This window comes from Hetaerina americana, unplaced genomic scaffold (genome assembly GCF_022747635.1).
Source record: "Hetaerina americana unplaced genomic scaffold, ioHetAmer1.1.p SCAF_4, whole genome shotgun sequence".
NCBI classification, from domain to species: Eukaryota; Metazoa; Arthropoda; class Insecta; order Odonata; family Calopterygidae; genus Hetaerina; species Hetaerina americana.
In genome coordinates, this window is record NW_027286985.1 from 97,464,693 (window position 1) to 97,479,007 (window position 14,315).

Consider the following 14,315-nt stretch of genomic DNA (forward strand, 5'->3'; position numbering starts at 1 on the left):
GTCACTAGTAATGACCTTGGAAAAATATCTGGGTCAATTCAAAGATCGTCTTTCAATGTGCAGCAAGTTTCAATTTGAGTCTCTCTTTGCTGCTCAGTCAGGAGCCAAATTCAAATTGTCCAACAAAATTTGCTGAACCAAGCTCCATGTTATTCTAGATTACTTAATAATCTCTTTAATAATCCAGGGTTGGCCTTCAAGCACAATTGCATTAACCTTTTGAACATTTTTGTCAATTCTAGAAGTTGATGGGCATCCTGAATGCGGTTTGTAATCAAGTGACATTTCACCTTCTTTAAAATGAGAAAACTATTGGTACACTTGAATGTTTCCCATGGCACAATCCTTGTAAGCTGCTTTTAACATCATTACAGTTTCTGTGGCATTTTTCTCAAGCACAAAGCAAAATTTCACAGAGGCATGGGATTCACTTAAATCTGCCAAGACGAAAAACGAGGGGCAAGCAAAACTGCTTTTACAAAACAAATTGCTTTGACTGAACACAACCTTCCCAGATGACAACAATGCCTGCGCAGAGCTTGCAATGAGTTGTCCTATGATCACTTAGGGGAAGAAATTCATACCACATAAGCTCTGCAAACTGCAGCTCTATTCCATTTCTTTTTGGATACCTCCTCATAAAGAAAATGAGTCCTGGCAACTACAAGACTCAGCTGAATCAGCCATGTTCCATACCCGGTAGCAGGGGAGGCAAGGCTTCAGTGGTCGTCATCTCTAGAAATTCTTGCAAAACAAAAGGTACAGCAGCAGCATACAAGATGCAGACAAGGACAGATTTTTTTAGAACTGGAACTTGGAATGTTAAGACAGTGACGAAGGCAGGAAAATTAGAGAATAAAACTCAAGAGGTAGAGAGAAGAAATATGGATGTTTTAGGTCTGTGCGAGGTGAGATGGAAGGATAGCTGGGATTACAGGAGTGAAAGTTATAGAGTAATATACAGTGGATGGGGAAGAGAGCCAGGGAGGGATGGCAAGAATATTGAAGAAAGAAAGGTAGAAAGAAGTGTAGTCACCATAGAGCAAGTATTAGATGGAATACCATCAGTAAAAGCAGAACCAATTAAGTTGGTCAATGCTCAATTGTGTATACCATCAGGCACCCATAGGAAAAATAAGTCGATAAGGCAAATACAATCAGCTTGAGGATATAATATGGTGTGTTTCTCTAGGGAACCCTTTGACAGTGATTCGGGATTGGTACCCAATGGTAGGCAAAGGAAGAGATGGTAGTGATGTCAGGCACTACAGCTTGGGAACACAAACAACCACTGAGAGAAAGCAATTGAGTTTCTCAGGAGATATGGGTTAATCATCACTAACACTTGGTATAGACACCACAAAAGGCATAGGTACACATGGAAAATGCAGGGGGATTCAGGAACATATCAGTTAGACTACATTATGGTTATACACAGATTTAAGAACAGCGTGCTTAATTTGCACTATTTCCTAGGAGCAGATGCCAACTCAGACCCAAATTTAGTCATAATGAAGTGTGGTGTCTGGTTCAAAGAGATAAAATACGGAAGACGGTGTAAGAAATGGAATTTGGAAGCATTAACAGAAGCGACAAGAAAGGAGTACCAGCAGGCATTATAGAAAAGTATGAGTGAGAACAGGGAGAATGGCACTAGAGAGCAAAAATGGGAATGGAAATAGTGACATTAAAAGCAGCAAAAGAAACAATAGGAACTGTGCACAGTAAAAGGAATCCATGGATTATGGACAAGATGATTGGAAAGATAGACAAGAGAAGGAAACAGAAGAATATAAACTTTGAGTTAGGTAGGAAGAAGCATGAAAGTTAAATAATAAACTGAAGTGGGTATCAAATAGAGTGAAAGACATGTGGTGGAAGACAAAGGGTGAGGAAACAGAAGGTTTGCAGAGGAAGAGTGAAATTGGTGCCTGTAGAGTAAGATTTAAACTCTGTCAGGAAGTCTGATTGAAAACAATCAAAGTCATAAGTCAGGAAAAAAAAATTTGAGCCAGAAAAGATCCAAGAGAGCTGGAAGGAATGTATAGAACAAGGTGAAGATATTAAGCCAGCAAGGTTAGACATAGAAAGAGATTATCATGCAGATGAGGATAGCATAGGCTCAGATGACTTACTTGATAGGGAGATATAAAGGATATTCAGGGAATATAAATACAATAAGGTCCTGTGGGTCGACAACATTCCTGAGGAACTACTTAAAAGTTTAGGAAAAGGTGGGAAAAAGCTTTTTTATGGACTAATTCAGAGCATTTATGACAGAGGAATTTGGCCAGAAGACTTTGTCGGATCCGAAGTAGTTCCTATTCCAAAAAAGGGAAAAGCATCCATAGGTGAGGACTACACACAAATAAGTTTGAATTCACATGTATCCTAAGTGGTTTTCAGGAACATCGATAAAGAGGATGGAGAACTGGGCAAATGGGGCAAAGAAAATTACTGAGAGGATGATCAATTTGGGTTCAAGAAGGAAATAGGCATGCCTAATGCCATAACTGTAATGAGATCACTAATAGAGAGGTATATAGAATACAATCAGAATGTCATTTTCTATTTCATAGATTTCATTGAGGCATTTTCGGAGTGAATTTGGTAGAATTATTGAATGTTTTGCAGAATATAGGAGTAGATTGGAGGGATAGGAGACTTTTCCACAACCTGTACATGTCCATGACAGCTGAGGTGCAAGTGATGGATAGAGAGCCCAGATAGGCAATGTTAGGAAAAGTGTATGAAAGAAATGTCCATCATAATCCTCACTGTTCAACAGATATCCGGATAAAATGTTAGAAGAGGCATGGGATTAACTAGAGATGGGAATGAAAACCCGTGGGGAATTGATAAAATCAGTTAGGTTGGCTGATGATAAAACTTAAGTTTGTAAGTCAGCCAAGGGATTGCAAGCATTGTTAAAAGCATGAAAAAGTCAGTGCAATAGGTAAGGTATAAGAATAAATACAAACAAAATGAAGGTTAATCAGTTTTTCAGAAAGGGAAAAGCTAAGCTAAATGTTAAAATAGGAGGGCAAAACATTTCTTGCCTCCTTTGGTTTTTTCTCGTCAGTTCTCTCTCCTCCCTCACCACAACTACCACTTCCACATTTATTTCCCTTTCTTTCCACTTCACTTGTTCCATCCTCAACACCCAAATTCCAAACCCTTCAAACTATGCATATTACCTTGCTTCAAAGACCATTTTTCCATACCATACAAAACAAAAGCAGAAATTTTACAGAAATGTGTTTTCATAAAAAATTAAGAAGGCTTTAATTTTTTATGAAGCATGCTTAGTGTGTAATCACTCCTGACAAAAACCCTAGCTGGGATGGAACCAAACCCAAGCCCTCTGGTCAATAGCTCAGAGCTTTATTCTCAACCCTGAATTTAGAAACTGCTGGTTACAATGTATAAAGCATCTTCCCAGCTGTTGGCGTAAATCATAATACATATTTGTAAATGATACAACAGCTAGATAAAGGATGCGACAGTTTAATTGTCACTAATTGTTGAAGTATATTAATTCAAATTGTAATTCTGATTGAAACATGTGCGGCTATCTTGCTGATAGCCACACATTGGACTCTTTAGTGTGTGGTGAAAATATAGGCTAGTGATCCTTAATCTGGGGAGCAGATGCCCTGGGCCTCGCCACATTGGATTACTGGCTAGTGTATGAGATGGCGCTTGGCAGAGGATTTCGTCCTACCGCCTATCTTCAGAGCTTGATCTTTACGCCAACTAGTAGAAACCCTTGAGTGGCATCAGTGGTAGAGTGAAAAAATTATGTACTTTTTAAAAAACTTGTCAGGAAATGATTAGCGACAATCGAATTTTGTAGTAGCTCTTTACAAATGCAAAAAGTGGCTGCTTGGCTATCAACATAAATCATAATATAAGTTTTTAAAAGATATAACAGACGGAGAAAGAATGTGGCAGTTTTATTGTCTGACCACGTTAAAGTGAATGAATTTTAATGTTAATTCTAAGTAAAACATGTGCTGCTGTCTGGGTGAGAAAAAAAAATTGGTTTTTCTATCTGAAAAAATTCCAGAAAAGTATATCCATATCGAACCTAGCCTATGTTACTTTCTGAATATTTACCCTGTTGATACCAAATATTAGATCCCTTATTCCATCTCGGCATGATGTGTCCCCGAACAAATAAAAAAACACACAAGCATCACCATATATGCATATATATTTTCAGATAATATAGATATAAGGAATAGGGAGAGGCACATGCATTAAAGACGTAGGATTGGGAAGGTAGGGGTGCATCAGAACTGGAAAAAAGTTTCCAAGACTGAGATTTGAAAAAAACCAAGTGCCCTGATCTTTGGCTGAATGATGTAGCTCAAGAGCAATTGCACCCACAACAAAAAAGAAATGGATAAGAACACATTCAAACATGAAATCCCACGAAATGGCAAAGACACTCAAATGATTACATATATAAACAATAAACACAGTAACCCAGGCCCTCCGGTCAATAGTCCAACGCTATCCCTGGACTACTGCGACCCATTTTATATATATATACTATATATATATATATATATATACACACATACACACACACATTCAAACACGAAATCCCGCCAAACATATATGCCAAATATATATATATATATGTATACATATATATATGTATACATATATATATGTATACATATATGTAATGGGTCGCAGTAGTCCAGGGATAGAGCGTTGGACTATTGACCAGAGGGCCCGGGTTCAATTCCCAGGAAAATGTCCATGGGTATCTGTAGCTCCACCCAGGCTATATGATTTTTTGGGAACCAGATCTTCCAGGGAAACCAATACCGGCACAGGGAAAGGAACTGGCCCCCCTACCCCGATGTGTGAATTTCACACGCCGTCGGGCTTAGTACTGGGTGAACTCTAACAACACCTAGGAAACCGACCTTTGGTTGATTACCGTGTTTATGGTTTGTTTATATATATACATATATATATAAGTATGTATATATATAAAAACACAGATGTAGATTTTTAGAATATAGAGACACAAAGAAAGGACACTCACAATTTGTTATTTGACGTTTCGACAGCACGGCTGTCGTCTTCAGAATGGCGTTCTCGGGGAAGAGCAGCAGTCAACAGTCAACTAAGTCAAACAGTGACTGTTTCTCCGTTTCGGTGATTGAAATCCTTCCCAAATCTGCGAGTATAATAGAGGTGAGAACCCGCGAGATGGCGCATATCTGGGTGGCCCAATCATTCAAACCGCCCGGGCTGAACCAAGCCCACTGAATGCATCATATGGCTGCCTACATATCCCCCCACCCCCTTGTTCATTTCCTATTGGTCTCTTCACCTCTCCTTCCCCCACCTCTTCCCCGCACATCCTCTCCGCTCTTCCCTGAGAACGCCATTCTGAAGACGACAGCCGTGCTGTTGAAACGTCAAATAACAAATTGTGAGTGTCCTTTCTTTGTGTCTCTATATTCTAAAAATCTAAATCTGTGTTTTTATATATTTGTGCGTCGCCGAAGAGCGTTCCATTTCGAAGATTTTTTATGTATGTGTGTGTGTGTGTGTGTATATATATATATATATATATATATATATATATATATATATATATATATATATATATATACTACCTTGATCAAAAAGTTCCCGGAATAACCACCGTGTGGCGCTCCCATCGTTCCGATTTGAGTTCTGTTTTTTTTTGTTAAATTGGTACATCTGTTGTTGATATTCCCTTTAAATCTTAGTGTCATAACTTGACATTTGCAAAAGTTACGTAGCCAAGAGTACATCTATCTCTGTGTGTGTTGGCGATTTTTTACAATTTCAGAAATGGATTTAAATTTGCAACAACGAACTTGTATTAAATTTTGCGTAAAAAACGGATTTAGTGGCGCACGGACGTTGGAAATGTTGGAAAAGTGTTTCGGCAACGATTCTCTAAAAAAAACGGTCGTTTACCAGTGGCACGAGCGGTTCAGAAGTGGTCGTGAGTCAATCGAAGATGATGAACGCAGTGGCAGACCATCGACATCGAAAGTCGGTGAAAAAATTGATAAAGTAAAAGAAATGTTGGTCAATAACCGCAAATTAACCATCAGAGAAATAGCGGAGGACTTGAACATTGCCTATGGATCCGCCCAAGACATTGTGGTTAATGATTTGGGTTTCCGTCGTGTAGCAGCAAAGTTGGTGCCAAAAGACCTCAATTTCATGCAAAAAAGAGACCGTGTTGACGTCGCAAAAGACATGATTTGCGAGGCTGAATCCGATCCCACATTCATCAAAAGGATCATTACTGGAGACGAGACGTGGGTTTATGAGTACGACACGCAATCCAGACATCAGGCAAGTGAATGGCGTTCACCAAATGAGCCGAGACCAAAAAAACCACGTCGTTTTCAGTCAAAAAAGAAGGCAATGCTGACGGTTTTCATGGATTACAACGGTGTAGTGCATCATGAATTTTTGCCAGAAGGCCAGACAGTAAACAAAGAGTATTATTTGGGCGTTATGAGACGTTTGCGTGAAGCAATTCGCCGAAAGAGACCAGAAATGTGGGCAGAAAACTCGTGGATTTTGCACCATGATAACGCACCGTCACACAGTGCTATCATTATTCGTAATTTTTTGACGAAAAATGCAACAAATACCATCCAACAGCCACCGAATTCACCTGATTTGGCTCCCTGTGACTTCTTTCTGTTCAATCGAGTTAAAAAACCATTACGGGGAACGCGTTTTAGCAGCCGAGAGGAAGTAATGGAAAAATCGCAGGAAGCACTGATGGACATACCGAAAACCGAATATAAAAAATGTTTCGAGGATTGGATCAAGCGCTGGCATAAGTGTGTTGCAGTCGATGGGGATTACTTTGAAGGGGACAATATAGATTTAGATGAATAAACTTGTATTTTTAATTTTCTGAATAAATTCCGGGAAATTTTTGATCAAGGTAGTATATATATATATATATATATATATATATATATATATATATATATATATATATATATATATATATATATATATATATATATGCTTTCATAGACGTAACACGGAAGTGCCGAAAATACGTGTGAGTGTTCTCTTTTTTTGTGTTTCTATATTGTGTGTTACTGTGTATTGTATATATATATATATATATATATATATATATATATATATATATATAAAGAAAAGGGTACAGAAACACACAAAAAGACATACAGGATTGCTGAGGCGTGTGGAACATTGTTGATAACAAGCAGGAAAACTTTCCAATACCGGGACCTTAACCTCAGGTCTTTGACCTGCTGGACCAATGCCCTGCCAATTAGCATACATACGTATGTGCACAAACACACAGATATACAAGCACACATGGGCTCTTCAATAAGTCCTTATAAAATGCAAGAGATGGCACTCATAGTATTGGAAAAGCTTCATCTTTCAGTATACTTCAGTTAGAGTTTCAGCTTTACCCATCAAGTGGTTTCAATTTCATAGTCGACTGAAAAAAAAACTTGTTAATTTAGAAAAAAGGAAAAAATTGAGTTTAATGCCATGATCAAACACTTCTATTCAAAGTCTAACCTCTGAAAGAGATCAAAGCCAAGTTGGATTAAGGTAAAGGGACTCTTTACAATTGGGTGACAGAGTTTGACTGATTTTAAATGTATCTGTGCTTCCACAAATAATGTGAACATCATTCAGAATATTCAGTGGAACTGACATCCTCCAAAATGATTGACAAAAACAGGATATCGTTATGAGTTATCAATTGATCAAAGTTCACAAAATAGTTGAGGCTACTGGTATATCAAAAGATACAGTGTTTTCAATTTTGTACTAAAAATTCTGCATGAAAAAAAAACTTAGCAAAGTGGGTGCCACACTTCCTTTCAATGGAGAATGAACATAAATGTGTGGTCCATTCAAAGGCTGGTTTGGTGCTTTTCTGTAGCGATTCCAACAAGTTTCTACATTGATATGTTCTTGAGAGACAAAGGAACAGTCAAATTCTAAAAAGGAATAGTTGATTTATAAAGAGGAACCGCAGGTTTCTAACAGCAATCCACATCCAAAGAAGGCAAAGACTGTGAAATCGGCATTTAAGGTGGTGGGCAAGGTTTTTTGGGATGTACGCAGAGTCATCTGAATCAATCACTTGCATAAGGGACAAATGATAAATAGAGATTATTATACATTGAAAATGAGCTGGTCGAGTAAAAAATCAAGAAAAACTACCCCATTTGGCAAAGAAAAAAATTCTCTTCTATCATGACAATGCGCAGGTGCACACCTAGGCACTTTTGATGGTGAAAATTATGAAATTAAAAATCAACTTATTACATTATTCACCAGAATAGGCCCCCATTGATTTTTTCAAAAAACTTGAAAAAATAAATGAGTGGAAAATGCTTCAAATCCAACGACTAAGCTATTGCCAAGACAGATGCCTCCTTTTTGAATGGCTCAAAAAAGTTGAAGAAATGCTCGGGTAAGTGTATCTAGCTAAAATCAGATTGTGTTGAAATCTAAAAACATTACCTGAAATATATTTTCCTATACTTTTAAGGACTTATTGAATGACCCACATTTCTCACTTTAATCCATCCTGCATCTGAAGTATAAAGCATCCTATAATCTCCTATCGGTTTCTATAGATTCCTATTGGGTCTTATAGATAGGATCTAATAAATTCTATAGATTGATTAAAGTGATGTATGTGCTATATATATATATATATATATATATATATATATATATATATATACATACAATACAATTTACCGTGTGAGTGTTCTTTTAAATGTGTCTATTCTTTTCTATTTGTGTTATATTGTGTCAGCCCATTATTGTGCCGCTCGTGTGAGTTTTTCCGTACAATCGTTATATATATATATATATATATATATATATATATATATATATATATATACAAACACACACATATACACACAAACATATATACATACAAGTACACACACATATTTTAAAACTTAAATTGCACAACATTAAAGATTTTCCCCATCAAACACAACAACTGAAGACAGACAATTATTCATGCCAGTGTGGCTGTTCATCAGCAATGGGAAGCAACCAAATACGAGTAACTGGGTCACTATTGGATTAATTTGCTATTTATATCATGGATAAAAACATCTCAGGCAAACAATCTACTATTGTGCAACTGTTTTTTTCAATGCCGTTAATTATCTTTTATATAAATGCCTTGGCACACACTTCTTAAGAATGAACAAGTTCATGATACCATCAGCATACTTTCTATTTCAATGAATTGTAGATTTTCTTTTCTTGGTAGAATATTGCATTTCTTTAATAGAACTGCAAAATGAAAGCTAATAGTTTAATATTCTAACATTTTTTCATGGCATAATACAGATGCCAATTGTATTTTATTTCATCAGAATTCTGTACACAGTTAACGCTATTTTAACTCTTTCATCCCCAGAAAAGAGGGTGAACTGTACAAATGCAAAATTGCCAAATGGTGAACAAAAATTATTATTATATTTTTATAATTTAGACCTAAAATTTACCTTACTTAAGTAAGTGAAAGATGGAAATATGCCAAAAGAACTCTACATTTCTTTGATACAAACATCATTTGTTGTACTTCTCAAATGGAGAATATAGCACTTAGACATCCGTCAAAGGATTGAAATTTTTCTACTTGAGTTATTAGTCAATTAAACTTACTAGCAATTTTAAAGATATTCTTCATAAGTGCAGAAAATACTGGTAATTATGAACCTAATCATTGATGTGACTACATATAAATGAGCCCAGTTAGTCATTTCTAGCTTCCCCATCACTGCTCAGGATATAAATAGAACAACATTAAGGAAAAACTCACTTTTTGGTAACATTTTAAGGTAACTGCTTCATTAAAGTTACCCCATACAGTCAGTTCCTCTCGTTTGTACTTAGTTATCAAATTAGAGACTTCATCAATCAATTTATCATCATCTTTTTTAACATCTATGTTAATAGGAACATTTGGGAATGATTTGAAAACATCTTCCAGCAAAGATATCTTACGTTCCTCTGGTTGGCCAGAGCCTTGAAAAGTGTTATCTGCAATAAACATGCCAATTTCAGGTAAAATCACTCACTATACACACAATCAACTTCAACTGAATATGCTTAATACCAGCATTAGTTAAATCATCAGATCCTTCCATATATCACTAAATTATTAATACAAGTAACTGTGCATACCACTGGGTAAAAATACTTTAACTTTCCAGTTCCACAAGAGCCATTCATTTTGATCAACCAGTTTTAACACGAAAATGGATATAAACTGCAAACTTTTAAAAATCAACATTGTCTCAACAACACCAATGTGAGAGTAAAGTGTTCTAAGGTAACTGGAAAGTACAAAGCTTTGTTACCCAGAATTCATAATATCCAATAAGTAACTACCAATCCTGTTAAAGCAGGTACCTACCACTTAATTAGATTAATAATTCCCAAATCCTAAAGCCACACACTATCACCATTATTACACCCATCACCTATATTATATTCTAATGTGGGCATTTATGTTTAGACACACCCTGGCCACTTCTTGGTCATGTTGTCAATTTACATTCCGCTGCATTTCATGCCAATGCAGAAAACTCTGGATTACCCATGCTGATGGAACCACAATGAAGCATAGATAGCCAAAATATGCAGAAAATTCAGCCGTGATATACAGAGACTCCTTTTCCATTCCTTGGGTTTAATTTCATGCTTTTTTGCAATGGAAAGACCATTTTGTGCATTTTCCCACCAATTTTATAAGGGTGGTATTATATTTTTTACTAGAACATACAACTGTCATTATGTGAAGAGCAGAACTTTTTTCCAAATAAAACTAAACCAAACATGTCGCTAGGAATTAATAAATCACTGGCGAAGTATGAATATTGACAAAGGGATGATAGTTATTCATATTTGTCATATGATAGATATTCAAATAATGTAGTGGAGATAGTTGAAGACTTATTTCCTGCGTAGCAAAGGTATAAATTTGCTCGCCTTAAAGGGGAACATGGAATTCTAAAGGCAAATGAATCCAAGGAGAATGAAAATGGGAAAGTACAGATGGTACAAAAATGTATAAATTGAAACATATAATACTATTGACAACTTATGACTTTGTGAAATTAAAAACTTTTAAGAAAGTATTTCAAATGTGCATGTTTAAAAGTACCAGTATCAAACAATTAATTATCTTTATGATTGTAATTTAGTAATATTTTGAGGAGCCGGGAAAAGAGTAATAGCATGGATAATCCATAAAATGGGTAATTCACACTCATGGATAATTGAGAGTTAACTGTACTTTATGCAATCAGTTGGAAAAGTAATCCCTGACAATTTCATTTCACCCTAATCTTATATTGCCCAATCTATTTACATGCACTTCCTTTTCATTGGAATGCTAGCAATAGTTTCAGTGTGCTCAACTGAAATTTAATGATTTAGTCTCTATGTATAATCATTATTTCTTTAATTGTATGATTAGAACCTTTGGCCTATGCATTTGGGTAATGACAGCTATGAATTAAGTTTTTAAAGCTAAAAAAGAAGCACTCCCTCTCTCTAGTAATATTAAAAAATTGATTCAAATAGAATAACAATCCATTACTCAAGTCAGAGGGAATATTTTTTTCCCAATATTTCTCAATGGACTCCTTGAAAATATTTAAAGATCTAAATACAATAAAAATTCAGCAACAAACCGTTTTTACATTGCATTTCTGTTCTTGTAAATGACAAACCAATAAATTAGTCATGTGCATGTCAACAATTTCATCTTTCAGATCTCTGTTGTTTTGTGAATAGCCATCCATTTTCAACTGCAAATGCGGGAAAAGAGGCCAGACAAATTAACTCTCCTCGACATAATGTTCATTTGCATACACAGAGAAGGCATTTCAGAGGAGTTCGTTCCTTTCCTGGTGTTGCCTGTGATTTTCCGTAAAAGCCCAAGAGACCAGAAAATTACAGATTAAGAAGGACACTTATGGATGTGAACAGCTAATAAGACATTTCCATAATAGGCACTTGGATTTATCAACATACTATGGCTTTAATTAGCATAGTATACCCAGCAAGCAATTTAAATACATTTATATAAAAGGTGAGTCACTGAAATAAGTAACTTAGTAACTCCACACACACTTTATTTAGAACAGGACCTATGGTTTTGCCGTTGGAAGTCATCATCATTTCAATTTGTTGAGTTAATTCCATAAAGTTACATCAGAGACAACAAAGGTATATTAGTGCAAGTGAAACGGTTCCTGGAGGATTGTTCAGGTTAACATTTCCTCAACAGATCGATGATGCATTGCTCACTTACCTATCTCTACTGGCATGACATTTTGGCTGAATTACTAATCACACATAAAATAAGGCTCTCATTAATAATCACACAGTAAGTTATGCAAAATATTCTTTTAAACTCCACTGCATGTGCCTTGGACATAAGTTAGGCATCAAGTACATATTTGAGTAATAAATAACCTAAAATTGCTGTAATCAGGTACATATATATATATATTTAATCATGTACCTATATTTTTTGAATATTTAACATTTCATTTAAGGATAGATGAACCAGATCATTTAATCACACAGCCTGTAAATTTGAAATATAGAAAAAAGGTAACTTAAAATGTACACTGGCACAGATAACTGACAACTGTCAAATGACTGCATCTTTAAAACATCTTCATGCCCTGTCAATACTGCTCCCAGGGAATTTTAAATCCTCAGAGTTGATGTTAGGCAGGAAGAAGGGCAGCAAAAATGAAAGGTCTTTTGGTTTCAAACTCTAATGCCATGTTGAGATTGAATGCTGGTCCTTTTAAGAGTATCAGATAGGTAGGTACTTCTTCAAAAAATCTAGGTTTGATACGCTCAGATGGTATGATTCCACAGTGAGTTAAAATGCAAATCTAGCCTGAAAAAATTATATTTTCAACTTCAAAAATTATTTTGTGCAATAATCAAGGTAAAAGAACATTTAATTGAAATTAATATAAAATTATATCAAAAATATTTTTAATATGATAATTAGCAGTTATGGTAGGAATAAAAGATTTTTTACGAGTCATCTTGATGGATTCAAAGAATTGTGGGATGCTGCGGCAGTAACCTTTAACAGAGTCAACCGGTGATATGTATTAAAATGCAGAAATTGCATGTGTAAAACTCATTTGCCTTGACTGCGATTCAAACCTGGATCCCTTGATGTCTGGCTGTACTTCAGTCAGTTAAGCTATCAAGGCATCCTCTTTCATTATGAAATTTATGGGACTTAATTGGAACAAGATGTTATGATAAAATAATGCACACACAATGTAACAGGTATTCGTAGTCATGTGCATCATGACACAGTCCACAAGGTTCAAGTCAACATTTGTAATACATAGGTGTTTCATGGAGTAAAATGGTAATGAAATAATTGTTTCATAATGGCACTTATGATATTGTCATCACTCTTTAAGTACTTCATCTGCCTTAACCTTGTAAGCATAAAAACATACACCTTACAAAATAATGAATAGCAATGATATGTGGGTCGTTCAATAATTCCTTAGAAATTCCAAGAGATGGCGTTCATAGTATTGGAAAGGGCTTGCTATTAGTAGGTCTTGTCTCTCACAAGACTGCTGTTTAAGTTTCAGCTTTGTCCATCATGTGGGTCATTTTCATAGTCGATTTAAGCAACAAGCTTCAGTTTATTTAGAAAAAAAGAAAAAAAAATTGAGTTTACTGTGGGCATTGAGCACTTCTATCAAAAATGCTTAACATCAATAGAGAACAAAGCAAAATTTAATGAAGTCCAAGGCAAATCAGCTCTTGCATTTGTGATTGTTTACAATTGGGTAAAAGAATTGAAATGTGGCCATACACCAAAAATTATGTTAACCTCGTTCAGGACATCAAGGAAGTGCCTTCCTCCAAAATTGACATTTGATAAAATCCATGATATAGTTTTAAGTGATCGACTAATCAAAGCTTGCAACACAGGCACATCACAAGTTGCAAAGATTTTAATTTGAACAAAATGTTGGGTGTGAAAAAATCTCAGCAAGATGAGTGCTGCATTTGCTCTCAGTGGACAATAAATGTGTGATCCATTTGGTGGCTGGTTTGGTGGATTTCCATTGTAATGATGGTGTTCATGAATAGATATATAATTTTTGAAAAAACACAAAAGTCGCAATACTTTTTGAACAGACCTCATATGTCCTTTGACTCAAAAAGAAGAGAAATATTTTCCAAAATAT

General features: G+C 35.6%; 1 protein-coding gene across 1 annotated transcript in view; it reads right to left on the bottom strand.

Moving 5' to 3' along the window:
• LOC139692088 (lysophospholipase D GDPD1-like) overlaps window positions 1-14,315 on the bottom strand; it is a 68,517-nt gene that overhangs the window by 30,718 nt on the left and 23,484 nt on the right. Inside the window, exon 4 of the mRNA XM_071590119.1 lies at window positions 9,878-10,098. Within this exon, the coding sequence (XP_071446220.1) occupies window positions 9,878-10,098 (221 nt within the window). The remainder of the gene's footprint in view (window positions 1-9,877; window positions 10,099-14,315) is intronic.